Below are 14,145 nucleotides of genomic sequence, written 5' to 3'. Positions count from 1 at the left end.
CGGATATTACCCTATGTATCTCCATAAATTGCCATCAAACTCTTGAATGAGGTTGGCGGGAGCTCAACAATTATATCGTGCAATAGGGTAAGTAACTAATCTTTTGATGTATTGATTTTAGATCGGTAGTAGTGGCCTCCACCGTCTAGGTAATGAGCTAAAGCTAGTATAGTATGAAGCAGCCCAAGACACCAAAAACGTTGGAGTTTTTAGATATCTTCACCGTAGTACACGATGTTATGTGTATCCACAATTACACACACCATAAATTTCAAAGATACCCTTCATGCATATATCATGAAGTTAAAGTCTGCGGCCATCCAACTCAAAACCAATGTGAACATATAAATCACGATGGCATTCATGTGTCCACAAACAATCTTCGCATTCATAAATAAAGACGATATACACAATGCGACGGTTATTAAAAGCATAGATAAGATATGTAGTTGCAGGAAATCCTACACTACACCCCTCATATGATTTCATTATTACTCAACCCATTTTCAGATTTACACTCTTAATTTTATTGATCAATTTTTGAATATTCTTACAGGAAAAGATAAAGGAATCAAGAATGACCTCTGCTCTAGACTTTCTCTCCCCTATTTACTTGTTTCTTACTCAAAAAAGATCTCTCTCTTTCCTTTACAACTGAACGACTATTTATAGGGAAGTACATAGTGGATGACAGCTAATTTGTCCTTTATTTTCGGATATGACTTGCGAAATTCTCGCAACCTTACAAATCTTAATCTCGCAAACTCTCTAATTTTCGTAGGACCATCACATCTTTCTCATGATTTTAGCTGACGTCGTTTATTATATCATTTCTGAAATTGTTTTGCGACGCTGTTGTGTTGTGTTGTTGATAATTTTGCTAAGATATTATTGTTGCGAGATTCTGATCCTACATCTTGCCTCTTCTCATATCTTTTCTGCGAAGTAGAGAATGATGTGAGAAATGCCGCAGTTATCCATCGTTTCATATTCTGCATTTATCACACGTATCCTTATTCCCATCCGTTTCTTGACACGTCTTTTGTAACCGCTACTTTTTAACCGCTTATATTTTTTCGTATTAATCGTGTTTATTTTCTCGAGGAAAAATTACCTCTATATATATTCTTTCTCACTCTATTTTTCTTTCTTTTTATTTTCTCTGCAACTTCATCGTTCTTCTGCAAATTCCGTTATTGCAACTTTTCTTCTTTCTTCTTCAATCTTTTTAAGTTCTTCTTTATCTTCATGCTATTTCTTCTGCAGATCTTCATCATTCGTAATTTTCTTCGAAATAATCTTCCTGCTAGTGCTTTCCATGGATTCATCAAGGTTAGTTTTCTTTTTTCTTCTATATGGATTTTGCTGAAATTGGTCTTGTTTATTGCCTTATTTGATGTTGTTTATGTGATTCCCATATTGTTGTTATTTCAGCAAAAGCGCCTCCAACACTAAATTTACGGTTCAGAACCCTAACATTCCCAAATCGCAGCATAAGGTTGTTGCGCATAAAAGAAAGTATGCGAATGAGAAGGTAGTAAGAAACATTATCCTAATCTAATAACAATATTGTTGCCTCTGTTTCTTATCTGGATTGTAATTCGCAGGGTGATAAGGATGTCAATAAACCTCTCAAGAAATCTCGCCACCTTAAAACTGTTCAAACTTCTGTTCCGTTCCGTTCCACTTACTTATCTCTTCTAAATCTCCTGCGACATCTTCGCAAGATAAACATTTATCTCCAATTTGCGAAAAAGCTGCCTCAGACTTCATTTCTTCAGCTGACCTTTCAATGATTGAAACCCCCCTTGTTGATCCTTCTGTGAATGAAACTTCTTCTCTTCCTATTGAGAATGTTTCTCAACCTTCTATCACTGCCAGTTCTCTACCTGAGTCTCTTCCTCTTTCGAAAGAAACCTTGGAAAGAATAGATATTGCTTTCAAAGTTTTATCTGAAGTCCTGGATGATGGCAAGAAGTCTTCTATTGATCCTATCAAGTCTAATGTTTGCAAAATTCTGAGCAAGCATTTAGGTTCTGACAGAGCTTCTTCGCAGACAGTTTTGGAAAAAGAATGTAATGCTCTTCGTCTCGAAAATCAAAAGCTTCAGAATGTTCTGTTGGATCGTGACAATCTTCGCAAGAAGAATGATGAATCGAGAGGTATGATTTTCTTATCTGTGTCTTCAATTTTCCTTTTTAATGGTTTTATCCTTCTCATATTTAATTATCCTTGAAATCCCTCTTTCGTATGTTAAGCCTTAAACCAAAAACGAATAATGGAGAGATATCAATTTGAATCTGCTGTTGAAGAAGCCCGTGTTGATAAAGAAATTTTGATGGATCAATATAACCAATTAGATAACCTCTATTCATATTCTCTTGATCATATAAATAATCTTACCAATGAAAATACCCAATTAGTTCAAAGGCAAGATTTATTAAGTAATGAAGTATCTCGCCTTTCTTATTCTTTAACTAAAGCTAATTTAGGGATGAAAACTTTATCAGATGAGAATAAAACCTTATCTCAAGAGAAACGAACTTGTTTAAACAAGATGGCGATATCTTTGCAACAACTTAGCATTCTTCAGAAAGTATGTGATGACCAAGAGCAATCTCTTCGCTCTTTGAGAAATGAACTTAAAGAAGTAACAGAGTCATTTATCGCTGAAAGAGATACACTTATTCAAGGTAGAATAGCTTTAAGTGTAAAGGCGAATCAACTTAAAGAACAATATTCCAAATTAGAAGAATCTTATTCTTCTCTTGCGAAGAAAAACACTTATCTTATTTTTAAAGAGAAAAATCTTCAGTCCCGACTTAAAGGTTTAGTTGGAGATAAATTTGATGACGCAATGGACCGTTGGGAGAATAGTTGTCTGTTCTTGATTCAACACCTTATTTCGCAAAAGGAAGGTAGTCATAATAGTTTGACCGCCTTAACTATCTTTTCTTTGTCATATCTTTCTGAGTTCTTCATCTTATTGAAATTTTGTATTCTACCTTTCGCAGAGTCTGAGAAGAATCTTCATTCCTCCATTTTTTGTTCTGGAGGCTAAATATGCCAAAATTCGCAAAGAAAATGCATTGCTTGTTTCTGCCCTTACTGGTTCCCGCGACCGAGCAGAAAGAAGACTTGATTATCTTGCTTATTTTAAGGATATTCAAGATAGGAATCATCAGAGAGCACTTCTTCGTCAAGTTCATCTACGAGCTGAAGTCCTCGTAAATGATATTTTATTGTCCAAATCTCTTCCTCCTACATCACTTGAACCTTTGGAAGTAGATGATGATGAAGTTCCTCGTCCTGCTGATAGTGATTATGATTATGAAAGTGGTGCAGAGGATGATCTCTTAGAAGGTGAAGAAGAAATTCCTTCTAAGGAAGCATCTGCTAGTGTTAATCAAAATGAGAAAGAAATCTCTCCTGAAGAAGTAATTGCTGGCGATAATCAAGGTGCTAGTCAAGGCGAAGATCAGAACCGAAATGAAAGAGAGGCTTGCGATAATGAGAACATTGGCGAAGAACGTCTGTTATCTTCTGCTGCTGGAATTAATACTGAAGCTTGAGCTTCTTATCTAGTTTTATCTTCTTGAATTGTCTTATTTTTATCACTTTTGCGAATAATATTCTTCAACCAACTTTGGAATCAATTTTTCCTCTTAGTATTTTGCTGATGAGAAAGACAATGCTTCTTGTTTATTGATTCCCATACTTGCCTCTCATTATCTTTCTTGCAAAAAATAAATGTTACGCATACTTATAAATATTTTATTTTATCATGTGGTCTTATTTTACCTTCCTAATTAAAGGTCTTATTATGCCACCTCTTGTCATTGCGACAAAATCGCAGGACGTCTTTGCACTTTCATGCAAAAACCTATTGATCTTGCCTTAAATTTTTATTTTGTATTATGACCTCTTCAGGAATGTTGCGACAATATGACAGGCCTAAATATTCTTGCGAAAATAAAGTCCCATGACATTGCCGTCTTGCGACGAAATCGCAGGACGTCTTCGCACTTTCATGCGAAAACCCATTGATCTCGTCTTATCTTTTTCTTTTGTATTATTGCCTCTTCAGGATTGTTGCACAAATATGACAAGCCTTAATACCCTTGCGAATAAAAAGCCTCATGACATTTGCGTCTTAAGACACTTATCAGCTCCCTAATGGAGGTGCCGCCCTTATCTTCCCCCTGGTTGACCCTTCAAGGAGGCGTACTTCTACCATTCAAGGTTAGCTCCTCCCATCCAGTCTTAACAACAACCAGTTTTTTTCGCAGCCTCTTATCCCTTTTTCCTATAGGGTTTATGGTTACGAGACTGCACCCTAAGTGGGGTTTTCTTCGGGCCGAGTGCAGTATAAGCCAAGACTTGTCAAGAATGGAAAGGTGCGCTTCAAACGCCCATGGAACTCTTGACTCAACCGTGTACCTCGACGCCTTGATCAGATTCTGCACTCCTTGGGAGAGTCCTTATTTCCTTAGTCGCCCAACCTAAATCATATGTTTAAGTTGAGAATCCAAGGTGCCTCTCCCGGATGGGCTTTATTGACCCTAAATCTCCATGATTCAGGTTCCGGTGGCGGTGTAGACTTTACCTGAGCCATGCAACAGGTACCCCCTAATATGACGTACTTTAGGTCTTACATTTGCCTCTTGCGAAATTTTATTCGCGAACTAGGGTTTACGCCATAAAGGTTCGCCCCTTTCTTTTATGTCATTGTTCTGTGATTATTTCTGCGAAAATTTCGCACATCATGATCTTGTTTTGATATGAATAATCTTGCAATTATTCTTTCATAATCCATAACTTCTCAAAGTTTCTTACTGTAATATCTTTTTAAGTACAACCTGTTCCATGGTCTGTCAAGTCTATGACCAACATCTCTACCTTCTGGTTCCATTAATCTATAAGCTCCTGTTCCAACTATCTCCTTAATGATGTAAGGTCCATCCCATTTTTTCGCTAATTTTCCACCACTTTCTCGCTGATATATTGGTGTCTCTCGCAGAACTTAATCTCCTGGTTGGAATTCGCGTACTTTGACACGTTTATTATATTCTCGGGATAATCTTCGCTGATAATTCTCCATATGTTGTAAAGATTTTTCTCTTCTTTCTTCTAATTCATCAAGTTTATTTAAGATCAAACCCGCACTAAGATTTTTCTCCCAAGCTTCTCTTTTTGTTGTCGGAATAACAACTTCTATTGGTAACACCGCTTCAACTCCGTATGTTAAACAAAAAGGTGACATTCCAGTAGCTTCTCTTCTAGTTGTATTATAAGCCCATACTGCATTATGTACTTGTTCGCACCATACTCTGTGATGTCCTTCCAATTTCTTCTTTAATATATCTGCGATTGTTTTGTTTGTTGCTTCTACCTGCCCATTAGCTTGTGGATACAAAGGAGTAGACTTTCCACATTTTATCTTAAATGCATTAAGTAACATTTCTATGTTTTGTCCTTCAAATTGTTTCCCGTTATCAGATACCAACTGCGCAGGAATTCCGAATCTGCAAATGATATTTTCGAATATGAATGTAAAGATATCTTTGTCGCGAATATGCTGTACTGCCTTCACTTCTGTCCATTTTGTGAAATAGTCTGTTGCGACTATTAAGTACCTTATTTGTCCAGAACCCGGTAAAAATGTCCCCACAATATCTAATCCCCATTTTCCAAAAGGCCACACACTGGTTGAAGATGACAATGGTGCTCCAGGTGTATGTATTTTCTTTCCATGTCGCTGAAAATCTTCGCAACGTCTTGATATTTCTTTCCAGACTCCAATTTGCAACGTCTTGATATTTGTTTTGCATATTTGTTTTTCTTTCTACATATTTGAAGATGTAGGATCAGAATCTCGCAACAATAATATCTTAGCGAAATTATCAACAACATAACACAACAGCGTCGCAGAACAATTTCAGAAATGATATAATAAACGACGCCAGCTAAAATCATGAGAAAGATGTGATGGTCCTGCGAAAATTAGTGATTTTGCGAGATTAAGATTTGTAAGGTTGCGAGAATTTCGCAAGTCATATCCGAAAATAAAGGACAGATTATAGGGGGTCCTGAGATATTGTAAGTGAATACTTTCCCCAATGGATATATTTTTCAAAAAGTTGGACTGTTTTGATTGATAGATTGAGGGATGCTACTCCTCATCCAGAGATAGAAACATGTTGAGCGGATACGCTGCTTTCTTCTTATGGTACTCTTCACGCAGGTGCAGAGTTGCGCTGCATTATGGATAGTATGGCTTGAGATATTTAGCATTCCAAGGGTGTCTGAGGATTTCTCCTTTGAGGTTACGCAGGTAGTATGACCCGTTTCCTGCGATGTCATGTACAACAAATGGTCCTCCCCACGTTGGTGCTAGTTTACCCCACTTATTCTCTCGCTGGTATTGGGGTATAGTTCTCAGCACATACTTCCCTTCTACAAAATTTCTAAGCTTAACCTTTTTATTGTATTCCCTTGCTAACTTTTACTGGTAGTTTTCCATCCTTTGTAACGTTGCTTCCCTTCTTTCCTCCAAGTCATCTAGCCTTTCTAACATCATGTACATGGTGAGATTCTTTTCCCATGCCTCGGTCTTTGTGGTTGGCATAAGGATTTCCGTTGGTATGACTGATTCGGCCCCATAGGTAAGGAGGAATGGAGATTTACCGACGGCGGACTGACGCGTGGTTAGGTAGGACCATAAGACGTTGTGTAGCTTTTAGCACCAGCGTTTCTTGCGTTCGTCCAATTGTTTCTTGAGGATGAGGGCGATAGTCTTGTTTGTGGCTTCGGCCTCCCCGTTGCTCTGTGGATAGATTGGTGTTGACTTGTTCTTCTTGATTTTGAAGGTATCGAAAAGCATGTCTATGTTCTTCCCTTGTAATTGCTTACCATTGTCGGAGACAATTTCCGCTGGGATACCAAACCTGCAAGTGATATTTTGGAAGATGAAAGTGAACACGTCTGAGTCGCGGATTCTAGCCAGAGTCTTGGCCTCCACCCACTTGCTGAAGTAGTCCGTGGATACAATTAATAATCGTCTTTTCCCTGACCCTTCGATCAGGGGTCCAACAATGTGTATCCCCCATTTGGAGAAAGGCCATGGAATGTCTACATAATTCAACTTTGTTGCGGGAGTATGGATCCTTTTGGAAAACCGTTGACATTCTTCACATCTTCTGGCCATCCTAGCTGCATCTCTTATCATGTGCGACCAGTAATATCCCTGCATTTTCTCCTTGTCCTATAAAGATCTCATTCCGCTATGATTCCCTGCATCTCCGTAATGGATCTCTTTCAGGATAAGGTTCCCTTCTTGTCTTGACACGCATCGTAGTAATGGCCCGAGGAAAGATTTTTTTATATAAGACCCCGTCGCGGAGGTCGTATCTCCCTGCCTTGGATTGTACCTTCTTGGCTTGTTTCAGATCTGCAGGTAAAGTACCTTCTTTAAGGTAGAGATGAATCTCTGATCTCCAATCTTTTTCCTTGGTAAAATCCTCATCCTCGTTTGCTTTTGTTACGATGTCATCTTCCATGCAATCTTCGGCAATATCCTCCCCTACATCATCCTCAGCAATATCCTCCCCAACGTCGTCCTTTCGATGTGTACCGAGGGATTGTTGAGGGATGATGGAAGGTTCGTATACCTTGGATACTTAGATTGCTTTCACGCTCTCATATTTCAACATAGAAGATATGTATGCCAAGGCATCGGCATGTCTGAGTTCATTTCTGCATAGATGACGAAATTTGATGATCGGTATCTGGGTTGCCAGTGTCTGGACTAACGCCATATACTCTGAAAGGGTTTCATCGTAGACATTGTATTCTAGCACGATTTTCCATATGACCAGCTGTGAGTCACTTGTCAAGCGTACCTCGGTTAATCCCATTTCTATTATTAAACGAAGAGCATGTACCACAGCCTCGTATTCGACGATGTTATTGGTATGCCCCTTGAATTCTAGTCTCAGCGCATGGACGATCCTTTCTCCGGTGGGGGTGGTGATTACGATGCCTATGTCAGCACCTTCCCGATTTCTGGATCCGTCGATGAAGACTTCCCATTGCCTTTGGTTTGTAGGTTCCAGAATATCGACTGGGTCTTTTCCATCTTCGGTTTTTGGCATGCCTTGGACTTCCTCGTCGTTGCCCAGAGAAAAGTCCGCCAGGAAATCTGCCAAATCTTGAGATTTATGGGAATGTTGGATCTCATGGATTATATTAAATTGATCAAGATGTGTGTTCCATTTTGCTTTCCTTCCAACTTTCCCAGCGCTCTTGAGAATAACTTCTAATGGTGCTTTGCAGGGGACACGAACATAATGGGTCAAGAAATAGGTTCTCAACTTTTGGGTTGCCCATACTAATGCTAAAATGAGCTGCTCGATCTTCGTGTAATTCCGTTCCTCCGGGTTAAGGGTCTTGCTGACATAGTAAATTGGCTGCTCAATCTTCGTATTAGTTTTAACTAGCACTGCGCTAACCGCATCTTCAATTGCAGCTATATAAAGGGCCAATACTTCATCAGGATCCGGCTTCTGGAGAATGTGAATTTTCGCCAGATACTCCTTAATTTTTTGGAAAGCTTCTTCACATTCGGGGGTCCACTCGAATTTGCATCCCTTCTTGAGGATGTTGGAAAAAGGTTTGCATTTATCTGACGATCTTGAGATGAATCTCCCTAGCGCTGCTAGGGATCCATTGAGTTTTTGGACTTCTTTCAAGTTCTTCGGGGATGGCATTTCCACGATGGATTGGATTTTGTCCGGATCGACTTCGATGCCCCTTTTTGTTACTAGGTATCCAAGGAATTTCCCTGAAGTAACACCGAATGTACACTTCTCCGCGTTTACTTTCATGTTGTGTTTTCTCATAGCCTCGAAGATATCTCTCAAGTCCCAGTGATGATCCTTGCGTAGCTTAATTTTTACCAGCATATCATCTACGTAGACCTCCAGCGTATTCCCTATCCACGGTTTGAAGATAACGTCAACCATCCTCTGATATGTTGCCCCTGCATTTCTCAGTCTGAAGGGAATCCTTGTGTAACAATAGAGGCCATGAGGGGTGTAGAATGATGTGTGTTGTTGATCTTCTTCTGCCAGGAAAACTTGGTTGTATCTTGAGTAACCGTCCATGAAGGAAAGTTCTTCGTATCCTTCCACAGCTTCGACCAGTTGGTCGATGTTAGGGAGCGGGTAACTGTCCTTAGGGCAGGCCTTGTTGAGGTTGGTGAAGTCGATGCAAATTCTCACCCCTCCGTTTTTCTTCGGCACGATGACCATGTTCAAAATCCATGTGGGGTATTTCACTTCCTTGATGAATCCTGCTTCTAGCAGCTTGCGGAGCTCTTTCTCAATGGGTTGATGATACTCCGTGTCTATTTTGCGCACCTTCTGCCTGAAAGGGGATGTGCCAAGTTTTATACGGAGCTCATGTTGAATTATCTTTGGATCTATTCCTGGCATATCTCCTAATTTCCACGCGAAGACATCCGCATATTCTATGAGTAGTTTGGTTAGGGCTAGCTCCCTTTGCTTCTCCATTAAAGTACCTATCTTGATCATCTTCGGATTTTCCTCTGTCCCAATGTTGATTTCCTTAGCGGGTTCCAAAGACGTAAATGTGGGTTTCGGTTCCCCTAGGAGAGGGACATTCTTTAATTTCTATTTGGTAGGCTCCTAAACCCCCTTGGCCGCTGAGGTACTTGCCTCAGCGCATTGAACGCCGCCCCCTTCGTCAGGCTTTTTCCTTAGATTTCTTCGAGGTAAAGATCAATTGCTTTTTCCTTAGCAACTTCTTTGTTCCGGCTTCTACGGGATTTCTGTTGCTCATCGAGATCGTTATTGAGCTGGTTTTACATAGCTTTGCATTCCCGAGCAGTAACCTGGTCACCCTTGATCTCCATTACCCCTTCGGGTGATGGGAATCAAAGACATTGATGATAAGTTGATGTTATCCCTTTGAGATTGTGCACCCATATTCTTCCGATGATAGCATTGTAAGGGGAAGGAGCGTCTACTACACTGAAACGTGTGTCTATCTTCATTGGTCCCGCATTTATTTGCAGAACAATGTCCCCCAATGGTTTCGTGGGAGCCCCATTGAATCCATAAATGGTGTGGTACGAAGATATCAACTGCTCATCGTTTAGCTCCATCCGTTTGAACGTATCATATAACAAGACATTGACTGAAATTCCTCCGTCAGTGAGAATTTTCTTTATGTTGCACCCTGCTACGGGCAGTGTGAGGACCAGAGGATCATTGTGATCCTCCATTTCTTCCTCCATATCGTCTGCCTCGAAAGTTATTGGTGCATCCATCCATTGCTCATGATCGTCTATTTCTACCCCATCGATTTTGTACAGCTCGCAGTAGTCTTCGAACTGCTTTCTCAACCTTTTCCCAATCTACGCTGTTAGCGACGGTCCCGTGGCTTCCGTACATGAAATGGTGTTTAGTGTTCGATTGCTTCAGGCAATTGGACTTGCTTGATTCGTTTTGACCTATCATCTGCTTCTTCCTTCCTTATGTATTGCTTAAATTCTCCGTTGTCGATAAGCTTTTGGATCATTATCTTCAAGTTCTTGCACTTATCGGTTTGGTGCCCATTGAAACAGTGGTAATCGCAGTATTCCTTCGATTTTTCAAATCTTGGGGGTTGTTTTCCTTTTGACCATGGCCATTCCAAGTTTTCTCGACCCTTGATTTCTTTTAAGATTCGAGCATAACTTGTATTTAGCTTCGTGTAAACTTGATCTTCGAACTTTCGATCATCGTCCCGAGGGCCTTCTCTTCTTCCTCTCCTATCTTCGTTTGGGCGTTCGAATGAACTTCCCTTTTTCGATCCGCTGACCTGCTCTGTGGAGTTAGTTCGATGAGATCTTTGGGCCCGGGCCCTTGGATTTTCTCGTTGGATTTCTTCCAAACTAGCGTGTTTCTCGATGATTACTCGAAGATCTCCTTCAGCCGTGGGCACGCTCCCATGAATCTCGACAAACAATGGGCTCATTCTATCTAATCCCCATTTGTAGCAGTTGATGCTGACTACTAGGTCTACATTACCTATAGTCTGGCATATTTTATGCCATCTATCCGTGTATTCCCTGGTCGTCTCCTTATATCCGATGGCCAATGAGAATAACTTATCCATCCCAGCGTGGACGGCCTTGTTATACATGTAAGTTCTTAAGAACGTTTCAGTAAGTTGCTCGTACGAGTTGATGGAGTTGGGAGGTAGGTTATCAAACCAAGATAGATCCGATCCCTTCAAGCTTGAATGAAAATATCTGCAAAGGACCACATCGTCCTGATCCCACCGGGCCAACATACAGTTATAATACCGAAGGTGGGCCGCGGGATCACTGGATCCATCGTAGCATTCAAATGCTGGAATCAGACATTTCTTGGGGATTTCAGCTTTGGCTAAGCTTGGGACTAGAGGGGTAGTATTAGCTTCTCTCATAACATCCTCTAATCTTCCACCTCCCGGCCTGGCCTTCAGCAGTTTGATCTCTGCCATCATCTCAGCGCGAAGATCCTCCATCGCACGGTGGTGGTCATCTATTGCAGCGGATCGTCCCGCTCTTCGGTCATTACTATCAAATCAATCCGAATCTTCGGGGACATAATCCCGGTCTGAGGATCGGTTTCCCCTGACATGTCTTCGGTTCAAGGGCTTGGGATTGGCTTCGTTTGTTATGATCATTCTTCGGTCGTGATTTGGCTCAGGTGCCTTCGAATTAGCTTCGTCATGTTGGTTCTCCACCTCTCGACTCTGAGCCATCTTGTCTTTGAGCTCCTGATTTTCTCTAGCCAACAATGCCACTGCCTCTGCATACGTTCTATGATTCTTCTTAAGTTCTTCGAGTTCTGCCATCAATTGGGAGGAGTGATTCAATCCTTGGTTTGGGGTCCCGACATGTCCTTGCCCTTCAACAGCCATGGTTCGATCTTCGTCGATTGTATGGATTTTGGGGGCAGAGGGATCGATTGTCCTCATTGGTAGCTCTACTTGCATTACGATGGGTTGATTCATCGTTAGCAATGGCTGGGTGGGTGGAATGGTCTGATTCTGATCATTTCTCTGCGGCATTCAGAAGGCTGCCAGGTGCATTGTTGATACTGCAAACCCTTCACGTTGATCATGAACGCGTGATCCCGTTGCTAGGTTGGTCTTATCGGCTTGTGCCGCTACGTCTTTGACCGCTGCCGCCTCTATCATGCTGGCATTCATTGGTGAGGTGATCTCTACTGTGTCCACCTTTTGGGTCGTTGTCTTCGCCTTCTATCCTTTCTGCTTAATGTGGGTCACAACTGGTGCGCTCCTCAGTGCTTCTTTCGATGGGGCCTTTCCTTTTCCTACCTCTTTGACTTTTTCCATGTCAGATCTCTGCAAAAGACGACAAGTAGTCGAGAGAAAGGGGACCACAACGGTTTTGTTAGAAAAGATAAATTCAAAGTGTGGACGATCACGACACCGAAGGTATGAAAAAGATATTCCAGCTATTATTCCCCTCTTCAGAGGTATTGGATCTCCTTGATTCCCTCAACTCGTCGTGAAGTCTAAGAATAGCGCAAGAGGGAAAGTCTTAAATGTGGTTTTAACACCCAAAGATGACAGATCTGCGGTTTTAATCATTAATAGTTGGTAGATCTGCTTGTTTTAAACAACAAAGGTACTGGATCTGCGATTTTAATACTCAAAGTTGACAGATCCGGTATTTTAAAAGGACAAAGATGACAAATCCGTTATTTTAAAACAAAGAAGACAGATCCAAGGAGACAGATCTGATGTTTTTACAAGTCAAAAATGAAGTTTGCCGAAAACTCAACGCAAAACTTTTTAGAGTTGCTATGGCTTTTAAAGGCGGCCATAACGAAGTTAGAATAAACTGTCCAAGGTACTATTTCACGAGGAATAGTATCAAGGGCTCAAAAATCACAGGAAACATAAATATTTTACCTGGACAGAGTCCTTGTTTCTAGCGCCAGATTGTGAACACATAAATCACGATGGCATCCATGTGTCCACAAACAATGTTCGCATGCATAAGTAAAGACGATATACACAATGAGACGGTTATTAAAAGCATAGATAAGATAACTCATCGACTCAGAGTCTTCAGACTCGTCATTGTCTAGTCTGGATAAAGCTACATTCAATCTACAGAATCACGAAGCACGACAAAGCTAGATACAAGTAATAAAGCATAAATACGGTACCGAAACGTAAATAACACAGAGATTTACATGGTTCAGCACTAAGACCTACATCCACGGGGTGTTGAGTTTCACTATGTGTTGAAGGGTTACAAATGAAGTCGAATGACTTTAAGTGAAATATGATGACTGAGGAAATGAAAATCATACTTACTCTTCCTATTTATCTCTCCTAGTTCTCTCTTTTCTATTACCAATTGGTCGACCCCTTATCTCTTAGTGGAGAAGGGTATTTATAGGGAAAATAGGCGGGGTCCCTTGTCAGAGACCGTTGAAACCTTATATTCTTGTTCTTTGTGTCAGTCCCGCTGGTATCTTCGTTCCGAACCGATGCCCCCAGCGACTGTTGTTGATACCCCTGGATCGACGCCTTCTCTTCCTCAGATAACTTGACACATATCCTATGGTTAGGTCATTTAATGTGGGTGGTTGGGTCGTCTACATGCGACAGTCAGCTGTCTGCAGGCCCTATCACACCCATGTCAGTCTATTTAATCCCTATCGTCGATCTTGGGTTCTCCTCGAGAATGGGAAAAGCAGACTTTAGGGCATTCTCCCATACTTCTCGGAGGTTCGTAACTTCAGTTCCCCTTGATATAGTAATCTGCATGCCTTCCACGTGTAGATCTTTGGACACGTGTCGAGAGATGGATTATGTGCATACAACCAATTGTCCTTGAGTGGAGCGGCCCTTCCATATTATATTTTAAGTTCATTATGCGGAAATTAGGGATGTGGGACTATTTGTCCTTTCACACCATACTCATGTGTAAGGCCAAAAAACCAATTGGAAATGAGTGGAGCGTCCCTCCCATATTATATTTTAAGTTCATTATGCGGAAACTAGGGATGTGGGACTATTTGTCCTTTCACACCCTCCCTCACGTGTAAGGCC

At 41.0% G+C, this 14,145-nt stretch overlaps 2 protein-coding genes across 2 annotated transcripts; both read right to left on the bottom strand.

The window, feature by feature from the left end:
* Positions 1-9,955: 9,955 nt before the first annotated feature.
* On the bottom strand, positions 9,956-10,351 carry LOC113359808. Its single transcript, XM_026603386.1, has one exon. It carries the CDS (start codon positions 10,349-10,351, stop codon positions 9,956-9,958), a length of 396 nt encoding a protein of 131 aa, XP_026459171.1.
* A 134-nt stretch (positions 10,352-10,485) lies between these two features.
* On the bottom strand, positions 10,486-11,574 carry LOC113359807. The gene has a single exon (XM_026603385.1). The coding sequence runs from the start codon at positions 11,572-11,574 to the stop codon at positions 10,486-10,488; it is 1,089 nt and encodes a 362-aa protein (XP_026459170.1).
* Between the last annotated feature and the right edge of the window lie 2,571 nt (positions 11,575-14,145).

Source organism: Papaver somniferum, chromosome 3 (genome assembly GCF_003573695.1).
Source record: "Papaver somniferum cultivar HN1 chromosome 3, ASM357369v1, whole genome shotgun sequence".
NCBI lineage: Eukaryota > Viridiplantae > Streptophyta > Magnoliopsida > Ranunculales > Papaveraceae > Papaver > Papaver somniferum.
The sequence above is the reverse complement of the archived record's forward strand: the minus strand, read 5'-3'. Positions and strand labels throughout refer to the sequence as shown.

Coding starts and splice junctions, on each gene's coding strand:
- LOC113359807 (XM_026603385.1), bottom strand. CDS start 11,574: ATGGAGGATCTTCGCGCTGAGATGATGGCAGAGATCAAACTGCTGAAG.
- LOC113359808 (XM_026603386.1), bottom strand. CDS start 10,351: ATGGATGCACCAATAACTTTCGAGGCAGACGATATGGAGGAAGAAATG.